The following is an 18,953-nucleotide window of genomic DNA, read 5'->3' on the forward strand; positions in this document are numbered from 1 at the left end:
TGCCAAAAGGGTGTAAAACTTCAAGAACATTCCAGGTTTGTGAGTCTGTGTTGCACCTTCGTCCCTCAGCAGGTTGACGAGGGGGTAGCTGGGTCGGTTTTTATGACCAGGAGGCTTCCAGAAAGGCAGAATGCTAATAATAAATAATACCACTGCTCCTATCGGACTGTTCCTCGATGTGTGCCAACTCCATCTGTACACCCAGGACTGTTTGTAACCACATGTAGAAGAGTCTGACGTCACACGAATCTACCACCCAGAGGTCAAATGTTCTGCCCCCTATAATCCCTAATGATCCAAAGAAGAGCTCCCATTGAATTCTCCGCTCTCTAATCGCAGCACTTCAAAAATGAGTAATGGATTCCTCGCTGCTCATAACACAATTCACGGATCTCTCCGCACCTCGGTGATAACACGAAGTCCGTCTCACGATCCCTTCTCTCTTGCCTCGCTCTCTTTCTACTCTCTCTCTGTTGCTCTCCCGCACGCGCACAGCGTTGAAGTGGGTCAGAGAAGCGGGCTATGTCCAGCTGAGGTCATGTGTTCGAAATGGCAGAACATGTTGGTTATTGATGGAGACGAAACGGTGGAATTTAAACCACAAAAAGACAGTTGGTTTCAGTTTCTTCACGGTACAGAAAATATCACAACTGTCCATTTTTGGCACCGCCATAGTTTAACATTAAATGTGTCAATATGTTGATTTGACCAGCTTTAAGTTTGAGATTTTGTTAGTTATGTTATCTGTTCCTTTAAATCATGTTTAAAGGAACAGATGGGGGAAAGAACCACTAACCTTTTACATCTGGGTATGAGCATAGTTATCAGATAGCAGGAGATTTATTTAATTACGTGATACTTGTCTATTTGCCATCACAGCCACAAATCTGAAGAAAACAAAGAGGATATGTTGATGCAGTTTTGCAATCACTAAGAGCCTCTTTATGTTCGACATAAAAAACGCATTTCAGTTCATGGAATTTCCCAACAGCTTAATCACGAAACTCGGAGGATAAATTTATTTGGATTGAATCACACTGCAGACGCAACAGTGTCCCACTGTGTGATTTCATCTTGCACTATAACATTTGCCGTGCCATCTTTCTTTCTTTTCTTTTTTTTCCCCTTTTTTTTTAGCTCTCTGAGTTTCTCCAGCTTGTATTAGATCAAGCTTTACGAACACAAACATGCTATAAAGAAGCCTGTGACGAAAAAACGCTCAAAACAACCTTTCATAATTTAAATTACACGGTTTGTACAACCATTTACAAAGAAATTATATTATATTTATTATAACAGCAGAGGAGGCAAAGGTCCTCAGAGGAACAAAGGAGAAGGACTTTCGTACTTCCTAGTTTAAATAAATGTAATTTAAACATTTTGAAATAAAAAAAAAAAAAAATTAACAACACAGTTTCACGAGGAGGAAAAAATACTTTAAAGTATAACATGTTTCTTTTTCATGTTTCATCCCCCCTAAGACACCAAGGCATCAGTCCCAGTTTATGGTGATTACTGACACCATAAACTAAACTAAAAACAGCCAAAAGAGTCAAATCAGTGTGACTTCCCCGGGGTTTTCCTAAACAGAAGTATCAGTGTCATTACCCCACGCACAGACAGAGCAAAGCAAAGGGCTGGAATATAAGACCATATATTATACAGGGAGGTAGGTGGAATGCAAAACAAGCTTTTTTACAAGCAACTACATGTCTGGTCTGGAAAATGACTAACAACACTACATATAGGACCGAACAGAGTCGCTCTGCTGGGAAGGGCTGAGACACACCACAACACAGCAAAAACATAATGCTTGACTCCTGTATTTCTTAACAGATCATGGTGGGATGGTTTAGGATTTGGCTTACTCTTGTCACGGTATTTCAAACCGCATCATGGTTAAACAGGGAGGTGTATGAGAACAAAAGCTGGAGCAAGCCGTCTACCATAATGTGGCCTCTGCTAGGAACAGGCTCTGCTGAGTAAATGAGTGTGAGTGATAAATTATGAACTGGAATGGGTGGTGTTTACATGCAGGCAATGGGCGAGTGTCTGTCATGTTTATCAGACAGCAACACAGAGAGAGAGAGAGAGAGACATAGAACCCAGCCTCGTCTCTGTAATTGATGCAGTAATGGTAGGAGGTGGTAGGCGGCGGCGGTGGGAGGGAGGTGTATTACTGAGCTGGGGGGGGGGGGGACAAGTCCAGACTCAGACTTCAAAAGGCCTGCTGGACGCTTATCAACAACTGCGCTCTCATCAGACACGAGAGAACCGAGCACATGACAAGAGTGATAATGCAACCCCAGCTCCAGCCCCGTCAAGTGTGTGTTCTGCTCTATCAGCGGCAGACCTGAGGAGCCAGGCTAGCACACGGAGGATACACAGTAACACACACACACACACACACACACACACACCAGGAATCAATAACTTCTTAAAGTCAGTAGGTGAGCTCATCATCATTCATCATTGGCCCTACTCAGATGCTCGTTTCGCTGCGTTATTTACGCCCCTGTGACTTTTCAATCTGAATGTTGCGAAGGCGTAATAGGGGACGAAGTGATCCTCCCTCTGTAGACGATCTCACCAGCTCAGTCAGTTGGGAGGTGAGGACAGAGCTGTGTGTGCGTGCATGTCGGACTGTGTGTTTATGTGGAGCTCCCGCTGTACCCCGCGTTTATATATATTCTATATATTAGAATGTAGTTTGCGAAAATCTCCCCCAGAATATCTTAATAAAAATATAAATTGTCTAACTGATTAGAGCAATACCATTTGGGTAAAAGCCCCAGAAGGAAACTGGTAGGTGCTCAGTGAATTGTCAAATTGCTATTTCTAAGCATAGGACTAAATCCTGGGGCTTAGCTTTAAGGCCAACCAGTCCTAAAAGTGCAATGAATGAAATATGAGCAGTGCGTTCTCTTCATTAGATACACACTTTCTTATTAGAGAGCTCCAGAAGTATTCAGCCAGGCAGACGGTTAACAGATGGATTTTTTAAATTTTTGACATGTTCCTCTCAAATCCTTGTCTCCATCCAAATGAAATACAGTTGAATGGATTGCAAAATTTTGAAATTGAATAATATACATTATGCTTTAAGAGGCTTATATGACAAACTCTGATGCCCTCATTGCGGATCTCTACTGTGTTATGTTGTTGTCCTGTGGGCTCAGAGAAAAACAAAGACCCAACTGTCCTGTCACCTTACTTTACCCTGTCAGCCACCATGGAGACACAATAATCTTTAATGTCCTGTGAGTCTAAAGCCAATTTAGCAAGGATGAATGAGGATAGTGGATTCTCCCAGGTGACATGGCCTTTCCCTCTCTGTCCCAGCAGCAGGCAGAGCTAGAGCTGCAGCGGAGCGCTCCAGAGACCTCTATATTTATCTGACACAGTAACAAGCCTCTGCGATGACTGCAGCGTGCTGCAGTACAGCTGTACGATTTCTCCTCAGCCAGTCTCTGCTGCGCTGCGGCCAGCCATGAGAGAAGCAGGGATGACCCAGCGACTTGTCATCACACACGAGAGAAGTTGTGCAGAAACAAAACCAAAAAAAACAAAAACTGTGAGAAAGGGGAAGACGAAATGTCAAGAACTATGTCACCGTGCGGCACATCGGGCATCGCACACAGCTGTACTTCTCACCGTGTTTCAAAGTTGAGAGCAATATTTCATTCTGGGCCACCGTGATGCTGACAAAGCACCAACTGGTGATTGCTGTGTTGGAGTGGCCCTTTTGAGGCGGCTGGCCAAGGAGCTGCTGTTATGCCAAAGAGAGGCATGCCAAAGAGAGGCTGGAGAAGGCAGAGGAGCCCCAGCCACCTGTGCCCATTAGGCAGTGTGCTGACAACTGCACTCGCCCCTGGAGATACCACGGAGGGGTCAAGGTCATTTTTCAAGACACTGACAGAAAGCAGACGAATGACATCATGACAAGCCAAGTTTTCTTTATGGGTTGTTGACACTGGAAGTTATTTCTGAAGATTTGTAAAGAGCTGACATGATCCAAAACGCTGTTCGGAAGTCGTATAACATCAATCCTCACGTCGGCTTACGGCGAAGAAAAGGGTTTGAGGGGGAAGTGCGTGGTTGTTGCCGACAATTCATTTAGCCTGTGTAATTCATGACATTTCCTTTTGTAATTTTATGGTGCCCTTTCATCTCCCTCATTGTGCACATGCTCGCAAAGAGAACAGACGGTAAAACACTACTGGCACGCTGAGGCCTGCTTGATATCTCTTTTATGGATGGAGCACAAAAACAACACACCCATTACTAAGCATGACTCATCCTGAGCTAAGCAGCAGGATACAATGACTGTTCTTTGGTCGCTGTACAGTAACTTGTCCATGTTTGAATACATCGTCTCGATTCCAGTTTGCTTACTCTGTAAGCTTTAGAACAAGACGCGTCCCACATAGACACACACAGACATGCCTTTGTGAAGTTAATCTGTTTATCAAAAGGGAGAAGAGAAAAAACAACACACGTTTCAGACATGTGTGGAGGAAGAGGTAAGGGACATCCTTTGATTCAAGCCATGTGTTCTTAACACACACACAGACAGACAGAGGAAGAAAATAGAGGAGCAGTGTTACGCTGATCTCAGTGAATCTTACTAACTATTCTGGCAAACCAGAACACCAGCATACATCCTTTCCTTCGCAGGAGAGATTTGTCAGCAGGTGATTTTTTTTTTTTTTTTTTTTCCACTGTGGAATTAACCCGTACTCTCAGAGCTTACTCGAAGGCATGGCACATTATCTCTCAGGAAGCACTGGCAGGCCAGCTCTAGCAGCAAGTAAAAGGACTGCTCTGGCCTACATATTCTAGGGTTAGAGCCATGGCAGACAGGCAGGAGAAAGACAGAGGCTCGGCTCAGGCGCCAAGGACAAGCACAGGCAGCAGGCGTGGGCACTCATCTCTCTCACCTCTCTGAGAGGCGTCACTAAGAGGCGGAGACTGCCCTCATCCTTTCTGCCATTTAGAGCGGGGGGGGGGGGGGGGGGGGGGAGCCTTCCACAGAGCCGAGGGGGCCCCATAGCTCTGCGAGAGGAAGTTGTACTATTCACGCAGATTTATGAATGAGTGGTGAGAGCAAAGGATGAGTCACAGCTTCCGAGCTGCACAGCCAGAAGGCAGCAGTCGGCAGCCTATCAGCAGAGGAGCTGAAATACATTCAAATAAGCATGGAGCAGGCTGAAAACACACTTCACGCACACAATGTGGCGTACACCTACACAAGCACACATACATTTAATAATGCACACAGCTGGGAGAGCCACACTGTGCACAAGCCAAGAACATTTGCAAAGAAAATGAGATGGCTCAAGAGAGAGGCATGAATGAACCTGCGAGTCGAGATGCACAAAGGTTAGGTGTGTCAGTGAGTCTCTTCAGAAGGCTGGTAGCATGACATGCTAGTCATAGTTTGGTCAATCAAGGATATAAGAGGAAACCGTACTTTCAGGGCTTTGAGAAGAGTCCTTTGTGGGCCGCAGAGGACAGGAGTCGGATAAACTCCAGCGGCAGCCATCAACAGACAATAAGTCCCGCTGTTCATTCATGGACAATAACAGTCTGTATTAGCATGTCATAGTGAATCGTCTTTGTTTACTTGCAATCAAACTGAAATTATGTTAAAATACTGTTGGTTTTTTTTAAATTAAAAGTTAGCGATAGCCGTCCACACGTCTCTGGCTTTTCCTACGTTTCTCCACACTTTGTTCAAGAATGAAGGAAAATATAAGAAGTTACAATTTTTGCGTTTGGGAAGGATAGAAAACTTATAAAAGCATGGGGGGAAAAAAAGAATTCCTTTCTGACCAATCACACACGCCCACTCGAGCTCATGGCCTCTTTCAAGTCCACAGGCAACTAATAAAACCAAACGAGCAGAAAAAAAACTTTCTGTAGCCTAACTGAGAGTTTCCCCTTCTGTTTTAAGAGCGCTCAGGCTCTGGGTACTGTTTGGGCTACATGTGCTAATATTTACTGCTAACAGTTCACAAGAGTTACATTCACAAAGTGAGCTGTGTGAGAGATGAAGGCCGAATGTCGAAGTTACAGACGCTTAGATTTAGTCCTTTTTTAAAAGACATTGTGCTTCTTTGATTATGAAATTACTTCGCAATCTGTGTTAACAATTTATTTATAGTGCACAACGTTTACATCAAAACAGTGTTAGCTAAACTAACTAAAACATTGTTATATTTTCAACTCTCTTACATCTCTTATAAGTATTCTTCACAAATGTAAAATTTCAATTAAAAGTTGAACTGTAATTTGCATAAACAGCGCACACTGCTAGCGTAGCTCTTTCCAAACATAGCCTTTTTGTATCTGTCAGAAAACCTCTTTAGCTGACACACAGAACACGTGTTGGTTTTAAAGGTCCAACAATTGTGAACTTAAAATGCATTAGTCTCAATTTAAAGATAAATACATAATTTGTAAATCTACCTTTTTGATCATGAAAGACAGCTTGTTTATCATGCAGCTCACAGTGCACCAGCAACGTTTTCATTAGCTCCTCCTTCGAATTATTTTACACATTCACTGATATAAATCCTGGAAAACGTAGCTAATCAAATATGACTGTAATCAAAGTTTAAAGACATTTTTAACATTGAGGTCCATGCAGCGGCTACAGTAGAAGGAATAAGAAAAGAAGCAGCCACTCACATTGCTCACAGACGCACAAAGAATAGACACACACACACACACGCAGGAAACTATTTACAGCCTGTTGTTTCTCCTCGAGCCCTTGGTTCACTTTTAAAAAGACATGAAGTCTAAGAACAGAAATAAGGTAAGTTCTGTCCACTTACTCTGATGTTTTCTCTCTCTCTCTCTCTCTCTCTCTCTCTCTCTCTCAGATATGTGTTACATGTTTAACATCAGTTGTACTTTGTCTACAGTTATGTGTTGTAATGTTGGGTAGTAAGCCATCACAGACCCACTTTCTCCGCTCCCAGGACGCTGTGCCGACACATTGAACGGAAAGAAAATCTAAGCAGGGCAGTGGATAGATGGATCTGATTATTCACTCTTTAGTCAGCTGGTTGTGGGAGGGCAGGAATGAATGAGTGTGATTGACCACACTGCCATCTCTAACTCTGGCACCCTGCCTAAGCTTTGTACAAAATGGAGCAGGGTGCAGGCCAGCGGCTCATGCCAGGTGGAAACATCGGATGCATGGGCACTGAGTCACAGTGCTCCACATGCCCCCAGGAAAGCATGAGACTATCAAGAACTGGAATCTGAGCCTTTTCCTGCTTCCTGTCCCTTTAACCACAGGACTTTGATAAGCTTTAGAAAAGCCATTAAATATTTAAAACTTTCCTCAGATCTGTTGTTGGCTGTAAAAAGGTACAAACAGAAACAAACCAGATTTACAAAAGACAAAATTGACTTCTCATTGACCTACACATCATCACCAGAATCAGTTCAGCTCCTGCTTATAGCCAACAAATAGTCTGTATGTGACCCTGCACATACAGCCTGTGCTGTGTGTTTTCCCCTCTTTATCCCCTCACAACTGCAATGACTAAGCCAGCAAGAATGTCTACCTTATACACTTAAAGGGGCAGACTCATTCCACACCAGCCCAACCTACTGACCGTACCTTATGCACATAAAAGTCATGAATGTGGTTCTTATGAGGATATTCACAGCATTATCCTGCAAGGTGATTTTACACTCGACAACAAAAGGTTTGAGCTCTGTCGTTGCAACAGAGACTGATTTACACAAGCCCTGAGAGTTTTCTGAGGAGCCAAATTCCCTGGTGAAAATATTCCTGATATATTTTTTTAACTTCGATCAACATTTGCGACAGAGCTCATTAAAATAGAAGGAATTATGTTTTTTTAAGTTATGTTATTTCAATTCTGACACATTTTTTCAAAGGTTAAAATCCTGAGGAAGAACCAGTGGCCTGCTTAATGCTGAAGTTAAAACAACATAGTTAGTTTGTTTTCTGGACTGTAAATTGCAGAGCAAAAGGAGACACTGGTACGGAGTAGAAATCTGCAAACAGTATTCTGTCTGACTATGTGAACCTGCTTACCCTACAGTAACAGCATCTTATAAGAGAAACTGTTTTCCCCTGTTGTGAAGTGGGCTCAGGTCAGAGCACTTAGACCAGAGATATCAAGTGGCTCTCTGGCAAAGACGAAGTAAACATGTTATCAAATGCAAAAGTCTCCCAGGCCAGTAGAGAGCTCGTCCAACTGCCACAGGCTCCAAAATGTTTTAGTTTCTTCTGGGTTCAGCACAAGGACACACAGAGCACAGACTGTCTGCAACAGAACGGGACAGCAGGTCATTTCATCTCTCACACAACGATGGCTCATACTCCAATATCGAAACTGACAACACAACACTTTAACTTGAGTTTTGATTTCTCAAAAAGAAAAAGGAAGTTTCATGTCGGGACCATTTTCACAGAGTTAACGTTTGACATTTCTCTGCTCCTTTCATATATAAACACAACATTTAGGACGTGGTGTCCTTTCAAATCATTAGGAGGCAAGTGTGAAGAAATTAGAGCAGAGCGCCTCTGAGGTTGTCCATATTGTAAGCCAATATTCTATCACATAAAAGGAGACATGTGAGTTATGTGAGGACCAGTGGGAGAGTGTGTGCCTCCCTGTGGAGCTATGAAGACTAACCTGCCCTGAGAGCGGGCATGGACACAGCAGCTTTAGAAATCTTCTTGCCTATCTGCTTTTGCTTTGGAGCCAAGGGGAGAAGGTACAGGCCTGTCTGCAGCAAACACAGAGACCTGAGGACAGCTATCTGAGGGAAGCCAGACACTTTTAAAGTCACAAGATCCCCACCCCCCCCCAAAAAAATTCAAAGCAAACAAGAGTGTGCCGTGTCAGAGGATCCAAGGTCTAGGCCAAACAGGCCGTTTGGCTGTGACCACTGCAGTGATGAGAGAATGTCTCCGACAAGTAAACAGAGCAGAGATATCTGACAGCCAGAACTGTTAACAGCCCCTGATAAGCCCTGCGGAAAGGAGTGAGGTGAAAATAGAGGAGGAAACACCAGCAAATCAGCTGACAAGGACAATCGGAGATGAGATCCAGGCTGAGGCTAAGCCAAGTGGAGAAAACAAGCGAGGAAAGAAGAGACGGACAGGGTTGAAGAAGAGAGGAAAACAGGAGCAGGGAAGAAGAGCGAGGATTTATGAGGAGGCGGAGCAGGAGGAGGGAGGAAACAAGGGGAGGGACGGGAATTTTTCAACCCTCCGAGCCTGCCGTCGAGCTTGTATACTTGACATTTGTCTGACATTTCCCCTGAGTGCCCCTCCTCCTCCTCCTCCTCCCCCTGCGAGTGGCTCCTCAGTCAGGGCCTCTCTACGCATCACTGCCTGCCACTAAAAAGACATCCAGAACTTCTGCTCCAATCTGTACCACCCAGCATAGTCACTCCCACTCTCTTCACCTACAGCATTAACCTGGCTAATCTGTCCAGCATTGTATTAATGTCCCCCCCCCCTCCCCTCCTATAACACATAGGCACACAAATCTGTAGTGGGAATCTGATTCTGCTGGGTGGACAAACATGCGGAAAGAGGAGTTTTTGTTGTTTCTCCATGAAGCACTACGAGGCCCCGAGGCTAAAGTAGAGTGCAGGGCAGACATCTCTCCCTCCTCATGTAGCGTAATTAAAGAGGAGACTGTATTGACTAGAAAACCGCTGAATGCCCTTGAAGGAACATCTGTACTGGAGAAAAACAAGGCAATTATGCAGAGAGGGGAGGGGGAGGAGAGATGAATGTTAAACACTAAGCAGGAAGAAGATGGAGAGACACATCAGGCTTTAAGTAAAAGGGTGAAAAGTGTTACCTGTGCATGAAGGCTGGAATATTGACTCACCTCAGAGATCTATCTTCAATCTGTCCTATCAATACTTTTTTTTTTTTTTTTTACTGTAGTAAACCACTTCTTTTTAAGACATTCCCATAGAGGGACATACATTTTTAAATTCCCAAAGCCTTCTGTGTGGATCAATTAATCAATAGCAACACGCAGGGAGCCCCAGCAGAGCACTGTAACCAAGACTAAACAGAGACACAACAATAAACACCATCATGTTCCTGTAGGAACAGACCGGGTCACCCAAGCTTGATTTCTACTATTTGTTCTGAGGGTCCCGGGAGTTGAACGAGGGTGCCGTTTGACCCCCGAGAGATGTACACTGGTCTTCAATAGAAAAACTCTGGAGGGACATTTTCCCACTGTTACTTGAAAATGATGACAGGACAGAGAAAATGGGAGAAAGAGCTGTGAGTCTGCAACAAGGTTTCTGGGACAAACTAAGTTGGACCAAATAAGTGCTTTCATAGACACAGTATATCTTGGATTTGTGTAGTTAGTACACACGAGAAGAAAAAAAAAATACAAGGAACATACAACTAAATGCTAAATCTGTATCAGCAGCAAAGTGATACAAGGTCACAGCTGGATCCATTCTATCTTATCAGGGTGTTGAAACAGCTTAAACTCTTTATTGAGATGTGTGTGATACAGTAGCATAATGATTTTATAGCATTCATAATGTCCTTGAGTACCTTCTAAAATATTTTAATTGCGTGAAAGTGTTTCAGCAATAAAGACAAGTTAAAAGCCTTTAGGATTTTTTTTTGTGATTACCATTTCAAGTGTTGGGATGGGAGACTGTTTGTTTTTTTTTTAAAGTGCAGTCTGCAGAGGAATGTGATCTTCTGATAAAAATATCAATGGCCCTTTTGTGTTTGAAGAATAATATATGTGGCCTCGGCTGCCACAGTGAAAAATTATTCATAACCCAGCCCCTCTGCGCTATCCGAGAAGAGATACAAATAAAGCACAGAAGGCCTTTAGAGGGGGGGGGGGGTGTAAGTTTTATATGTTCAGACAGCTGCAAGACAAAAACAAAGAAATGTGGTATAAAATTGTTGCATTTGTACGCCAGAAAGCAACAAAACATTTCTACCAAAAAAAACAAAGACTGAAGTGTCTTACAAAGGCTTGCAGTTCCTTCAATGGGGGTTTTGAAGAGGAACACGACAGCTGATCCGCTTGTCCTAGTTTTTTTTATGAAAAAGCACTAGCTGTCCCTAGCTTTGAAATTTAAGAGAAAAAGGAGGGATGGGAATATGTAATGTTTCCACAAGCTGCTACTGTTTTTGTTTTTTGTTGTTGCTTGTTTTTTTTCCAAACAGCAACACAAATGATCGACAAACAGAGGTAAGAATTATAACGTAATTCCAACTTGCAGATCAAAAAACAGTATGACCCCTCATGACCCCAGTATGATCCTCTGAACTGCTTTTAAAACTCCATGACCCCAACACTGGTCTGACATTAAGCAATGACGACTCTCCCTGTGATTCTTCAATAAACCCCTTTAAATAAATTGGGGGGGGGGGGGGGTCCCTAAGGCAAATATTTAACCGACATGGTCCAGACAGGTAGACTAGCTCGTTTATTGGAAGAGCAACTTCAACCTCAACTCAGTATGCCTTCCTAATACCTGGCACTCTATTGCAGCCATCCTTCACTCCACAAATAGCCTGATCTGAAGACAAGGTCTCTATAATGAACAGAGAGGAAATGTTTGCACTGGCCCGTGGACAATCCTTGCAGCCTGACGGAAATGAAGGAAAAACACTGCATAGATTCATGGGATTTGTGGTGGGAAAAAAAACAAAAAAACATGCAGTATGTTTATGTGACTGGAAACCACCTACTTAGATCAAAGTCAAATCTGCTTTTTCCCCAAACTTGTATCACTAAAGATCACTCAAACGCTGCAGCTATTTTCACGTCGGGAGAAAACACGCCCTTTAAAAGCATCCTCGACATTAATAAGTAGAAAACAAAAACGTCAGGTTACCTTTCTGGCACTTGGTGGACGTCCAGCAGCGGTAGTCGTATTTGTCATTGATTAACGTCCTCTGACAAAGAGGGTTATCCTCCATGATGCCCGGGCACACATTATCGCACTCCTTTGATTTCTTATTCTCATTGATGACATTGTTGAACTCAGCATCCATAATGAGAGACCAGTCCACTGAGTCCAGGTAACAGAGCTCAGGGTTTTTCTCAATCCGCATGGCGCCACGGGTGATGTTCCGAAGGTTGTACAGGCCTATGTCCTTCAGGCTCGTCATCTCGTAGATCACCAGGGCGTAGTTGTAGAAGAGGTTTCGCCCCCGGATGACGCTCAGGTTGGGGAAGAGCGTGCTCAGGCTGTCCAGGCCCGTGACGCGAAACAGCAGCAGGTAGTCGGTGATGACGGTCAGCTTTGGGAAGCTGAGGGAGCTTAAGCCTTCCTGGTGGACGTTGTTGGTTTTCTCGATGATGAGGAGGATCTGCAAGTAGCCCTCCACCACCGTGCAGTTCTCCAGCCGCTTGAATTCGCTGATCTCATTGCGGATGTCAATACTCGGCGTACAGACTGAAAGACACAAGAGAGCCAGCGTGAACATTTCTCCACTTTTTCCTCAAAAGAGAAACATGGAGTCAAAGAGAGTTTGAAGTGCCCGGTTTACAATACGGTAGCGCTACAGATAGACTAGCAGAAAGATAACCGCTGGCAAAAGCTTTTAATCATAATAATCTTCTTGAAGCAGATAATCCTGTTAGTCAAGATAGTGAAGGTGCTACTTGTGATGCATACAGTTAATGCAGAGCTGTGAACCACCACGTCTCTGCAGGGTCGAACAGAAGTTCATGGGTTTGTTTTTTTTTTTATCCTGAATGTTCTCTCTGGGCAGCTTTTTGACTCTAACCACTGAGATTGTGGAACATGAAAGTAAGCAGAGCAGAAGACATTTTTTTTATATTAAAGGTGACTCTTCATTTCTCTGTTAATGTTTAGATAACCCCAACGTCTGAATCAGAACTGTACAAACAACACTTAAAACCACACAAACACATGAACACACACACACTCTATCAACAAAGACACCATTCATTATTTAGAAATCTAATGCAGCCTATCAATTGCTTTACATGGGACTTAATGATGGGCAGTGTAAACATAATGTTTCTGGGCTGTTAATGCAGCGGCTGTATTGACTTTTTTGTAGAACATAGAGAACATACTCACCGCCATAAGTCATGTACCAACATTTTTATATTGATTACTTCATTAAAAGGTGTGTTGTTTTAAAGCGGGTACTAAACACTACTAGTTCATTTTTAGCCTAGATTACATTTCACCCAACATTTTGAGCTAACAAAGACACTAATCCAGGGTTTTCCAACTATCCGTTTCCACTATCGACTCGTCCATTTCCAACGCTTTCTATTACCCTTTTCATCCACTTATAAACTTTTCCACTCTCAAATGCCTTTCGTGTGAACAGGGGATTTGTTTTTTCCAGGTGATTTTTAAATCACTTTTATCAATACATCAATCATTTTTTAAGGGATTTTATCAGCATGGAACAAAAAAAAGCACTACCCCCTTTTCTGTTAATTACTATAGCCACTCCGACATGTATTCATTGTATCTGCACAGACTCCTGATAACAGAACTGGCGAATGCTAAAACTGGTTGCATATTATTGTGAATGTCTAAAAGAAGGTCAGCACAGGAAATGCCTTGACATATGAGCTCCTTGGTTAAACCTGTTAAGTTCTTACAGAGGCTTAAGATGCTTTCGCAGTGAGCAACACTGTCAAGTCTCCTGTCCGATGAGACATACCGGCATGTTTTCAATCAGAGCTTTTGGAGACCAGTCACAACACAGACTACGGCTCGGGTACAAAAGGAAAGAGGAAAGAATCATTTTCAGGCCTAAAATCCAATGTGTGGCGCAAAAATATGTTTAAACAAATTGGAAAATTGTTCTAAAAATTAGGCCGAGGTTGTTCTACCCGTCTTATGTTGATCCTACAATGTGGAGTGCTCTTCAATTGTCCCTGTAAGTAAATTAACTCAACTTCAGCAGAGACAAAAAAAAAAAACGGCCATGTTTGGTGTTCTTTGTTGAAACCATTCTGCCAAAAATAGAAGCAGCATTGTTTTGGGGGATGAATGGGCTATATTTGCTGCTGACAGGGTGTTTCACTCCTCCAAATTTAGAACGGAAACGATTACTCCAGTAGAACATAGTATTTGCTTTCTCCAATCAACACCAATGCCCCTGGGCTCCACTTGTGAGCCATCGAACTGCATGTCTTCTTTGTTTCATTCAGAATTTTCTTCCAGCTTCTCTGGCAGCCAGAGTGGGAGGGAAGAGGGGGTGGAGCCACTCAAATACAAAGACTAATTTGTTTGTTGGTAAAGAGAAACTCTGGGTCCCACTTCCTGATGAGGGCATTAATAAAATCGGGGGCGTCTGGCCAGGGAATGGAAGAAGAGGGGGAGCCAAAAAGAGATACTGTGTCGACGGGAGAGATCAGGTTTCTGCCAAGCAGGGCTATCAGAGGTCTAAAACCAAGACAAACATAAACCTCTAAATGCTCATAATGTATTCCTGAGGGGGAAAAAAATGGAAAGACCTGAGAGCGATGTGGATATGCAAGTGCCTGGGTCAGAACAGAGGGGGGTACAAGCCTGCATTCATGAGCGTGTCTCTGTCCCTGCTCTCTCTCTCTCTCTCTCTCTCTCTCTTTGCTCTTCACACTGCTGAGTAAACACACATATCTCCACAGCGTAAGGGGATCCACTGGATCGTGTTTGTGATTGATAAACCTTGCCCTGGCCCTCACTGGAAATGTCATCACACAGACACAAACACACCCAGACATGACCTGGTGGAAGTTTGGCAGATTTAGGCAAGGCTAATGGTCACTCTTTATCTAAACTTAATATGAACTCAGGTTTGTGTTTAGCAATGCAATGAGTCCAGAAGAACTGTTAGAGCTTCACACAGTTTATATGCACTATAATATACCTTTATCATTTTTTTCAGTTAATAATATCTAAAACAAACGCCATGTTGAAACACCACATCTTGGTTTAAGGACAGCTTTGCCAAACAAAATATCAGACACAATTCAAGGTTTAAAAAATGATTCTTTCTTATCCAGTGTAGCTGATAATTAAAGTTCCAAAATCATTTTAATTGTTGCAATGTCTGCCACAGTTATATTTATAACATAAAGTTGAATAAGCTCTTGCAAAAAACTTCCTTTGAGCTTACGTGAGATTTAGACGAGTATAAAATAAAATATATATTATAGTCAATAAATAACTCCCAAAACTAAGACAGTATAATGTTCCTTTTTGACCATGAATAAAAAAAGCATTCGAATAAAACACTTCCAATAAACTCCAACAACAAGTGAAGCAGCAAGGGAGCTGGTCACCGAGCAGTCACATCCCCTCACACCTGCCACATCAACTGGCCCTAATCCGCAGCATACTGGAAGTCATCTGACCAGCGGTCTGGTGGGCCACTTCCCCTCAGTGGACTTTACTTCACACTGTGTGGCTCAGATATCAGCAAAACCCCAAACAGTAACACTACACTGCCCATCATAACAACTACAACCACACACAAACACTCCACCAAACTAAATTAGGGGAAAGGGCAGGGGGGGGGGACTTTACACTGACTTTTTAATAATAGAGAAATAAAGTTACAAAAGGCCAGATGTTTCTTAAAACGAGACATGACAGATGTGCTAAGTTACTATGGTGTGATGCCACATATCTATTCCTGCTTTAACTGCTCCAAAAGTATTCCTGTGATTGGCCAATGCTTGATATCCACCATGCAAACAAAATACAAATGCAAAATACAAATGCATTTGTTATTGTTTTTATTTGAGCTCATTGTTACTATTTAATGTTTACATTGTACAAATTTCATGTGTGTTAAAAAAAAAATACCTGGCCAATAAAAGCTAATTCTGATTCTAATAATGTATGAGAACATTTCCCGTCTGCAGATCAATTGAAAATTCAGTTTGTATACAGTTACATTCAACTCTTGAATGTAACTGTTCATCACAGAGCTCCTTTATGCTGCGCTCGATCTCCATTAACTGGTTTCATTTCATTTACTTTGCTCAATCGTTTGTTCAGTTTAAATTGTGCTCCTGATGTTAAGGACATATTACACTCCCACTGATTCCTCTAGAATTAAATTAAGGTTGAATTCATCTTATAAATTCTAAAATCATGAGTGGAAGAAGACAAAACTTTAATATTTAGAGGAAGAAAATCAAGGGACTTGTTTTCATTTTGAAATGTTATGAACTTGTTTTAAAAAAATAAAAAAAACTCTTTTACAAGAGTGTCTGTAAACCAATGTTCTCCACTCACTGCAGGACACTGATTTAATAACAGCTTACGAACATTTACATCTTAAAGCAGCCTGACAATCAACAGAACCATCGTGATGAGGAAAGCATCCCCACCATTAACCCGGAAACACCTCTCCGAGGAAACTTTTCCTGACACATTCTCCATTCAGGACAGATCCTTATTAACTCTTCGATGACCAGCTTTTACTAATATGGTGAGTGCCGTCCATTAGAAGAACTCACATTTGCAATTACCTCACAAATTGAACAATACTCTACGGGCCATTAAACTGGCAGCCCATGATGATGTGTGTGTGGCTGGCCAGAGACTGCATTTGAGCAAATCCAATGACAGACCACTTGAAATAAAGTGTTTAATTAAGCATTGTAAACCTCAGCTGGCAGCCTGCAGGAGCTGCAGGACGGCGCTTGAATACGCTCGCCCAAACTAGCCCAGTGACACACTTTCACATCCTCACACAGGGGCACGCCACTGACTCAGGCTGTCACACTGAGTCCTGCTGCAAAACACACACACACACACACACACAGATGCACAACGAACTACTTACACACAGCAAAAGGCTCGAACACTCCACTATACTCTCTCGCTAGGGGTGAGTCAAGGCATTCCTGCATCCAGCCGAGCCCCGGGTAAGGGGGGAGGGGAGCAACTAAGTGGAGTGTGTGTGTGTGTGTGTGTGTGTGTGTGTGCGTGTGTGTGTCTATAACCATGTAGCCCGAGTCACAAGATGGAGACGGGACACCTTGGAGTAGAGGGACAGCCACTTGCTCCATCATGACAAGGAGATCTGCACTGCGACTCACCAGAGCCAAAAGGGTAAAGGTGGGAGGGCGGGCCTGTCACACACAATACTCGCTGACGTTTGATTATTTAGGCTGCCATTCAAGTTTTCTGGAGCAACACGTCCCTTCATAAATAACTGAGCAGCAACAGTGGAGTGCCCTCATGGAACAGGACAGAGGATGCCTGTACTCACACAACCCCTGAGCCAATGTTGCTGGTGACAAATCTATTTATAGCTCTAATAGTAGTGATGCCAAGTGATGAAGCAAAAAGTGCATCGGTCCATACTGGAGGGCGCTCCTCTGTGTAGACAGCAAAAGCCAATAAAACGGTACATAAACTCTCTGCTCATCCAATCAACAAACCCAAGTCTGTTTGTCTTGCGAGTGTATTTTTGCACGTTGTGTTTCTAAACACCAAGTCTGTATCTCTCTCTCTCTCTCCCTTTTGAGACGTATGTGCACCATACTTGGAAGCATGGCATGGAAACTTAACTATGGTGAGAGTTAAGAGGGAGCATAATTACATTTTATGTGTGGATGGATTACCAAAACAAAACACAAAAGTGTTGACCCCTCATGGAGCTTTTAATTGTCCATTAAGTGTTGACAGAAGCTGGAAATTCTGATCTTCTGTACAGGCTATTGAAGGACACGTTCTCTCTCTTCTTGTTCTTCGTCACCACCGCTGAACTATTTGTTCTGATGTATTTTAAACCACAGAGTTTAAAGATCTTTAAAAAAAAAAAAAAACAGCCACTTGTCTCCCAGCCCCCTGCTGTGTTTATGGGTGTCACACTGCCTCAGGATGGGTGCAAAGAAATGCACCTCCTACATGGCTGGGTTAGCATCACTACTCAATGGGACCACTTTTTTTTTTTTTTTTTAACTTCTATTAGGATGCTAATAAAATCAGGCACTGTGTCTCCCTCACATGTCAACTTGTCTTCTTCACCGTTACACTCAGAAACAGACAAATTAGATTTAACAGAAGTGAGGTTAACTCCCTGAATAACCAAGTTATACAGACACACTACACCGGTTGAGAAGATGCACAGGGGAGACCTCAAAAATGATTAATGTACTGGTGTGTGGCTGAAGTCTTTAGAGGATCAGGTCTTTGACATATTGAGCAGAGGCTAATTTAAATATATCCATCTTTAACATGCACTCACCAGCCACTTTATCTGTGTTTCTACTGCTTCTTAATGCAAATATCTTATCAGCCAATCACATGACAACATCTCAATGCATTTAGGCATGGTCAATATGATCTTCTGAAGTTCAAACTGAGCATCAGGGTGGGGAAGGAATGGGATTTTGTTGACTTTGAACATGACGTGGTGAGTATTTCAGTAAATGGATATTCACGTCCAACCATCTCAAGGGTTTACAGACAATAGTCAGAAAAAGAGAAAATGTCTAGTAGGCAGCCGTTCTTTGGGTGTCAATGCCTTGTTGATGCCAGAGGTCAGAGAACAGTGGCTGGACAAGGTTTGTACTGAAAGAAGGGTAAAACTAAAATGACCTCATGTTACAACCGTGGTATGCAAACGAGCAACAACACGTCCAGTATTGTTGCTGACCATGTCCATCCATTTATGACCACAGTGTACCCATCTTGGCTACTTTAGGCAGGATAACAGGTTGCAGAGATCATCTCAAACTGGACTGTTGAACATGACAGTGAGTTTACTTTACTCAAATGGAATCCACAGTCACCAGGTCTCAATAGACAATCGAGCACCTTTGGGATGTGGTGGGTCAGGAGATTCATCTCATGCATATGCAGCCGACCACTCTGCAGCAACTGTGTGATGCTATCATGCTAATATGGACCAAAATCTCTGAGGAATGTTTCTAGCACCTTGTTGAATC

The 18,953-nt window shown here is 42.8% G+C and overlaps 1 protein-coding gene across 1 annotated transcript in view; it reads right to left on the reverse strand.

Annotated features, from left to right (window-relative positions):
- Positions 1–18,953, reverse strand: part of igf1ra (insulin-like growth factor 1a receptor) — a 67,408-nt gene that overhangs the window by 45,647 nt on the left and 2,808 nt on the right. The window contains exon 2 of the mRNA XM_079347190.1: positions 11,899–12,462. Coding sequence (XP_079203316.1) covers positions 11,899–12,462 — 564 coding nt within the window. The remainder of the gene's footprint in view (positions 1–11,898; positions 12,463–18,953) is intronic.

The sequence above is a fragment of the Symphodus melops genome (genome assembly GCF_947650265.1).
Source record: "Symphodus melops genome assembly, chromosome: 6".
Lineage (NCBI taxonomy): Eukaryota > Metazoa > Chordata > Actinopteri > Labriformes > Labridae > Symphodus > Symphodus melops.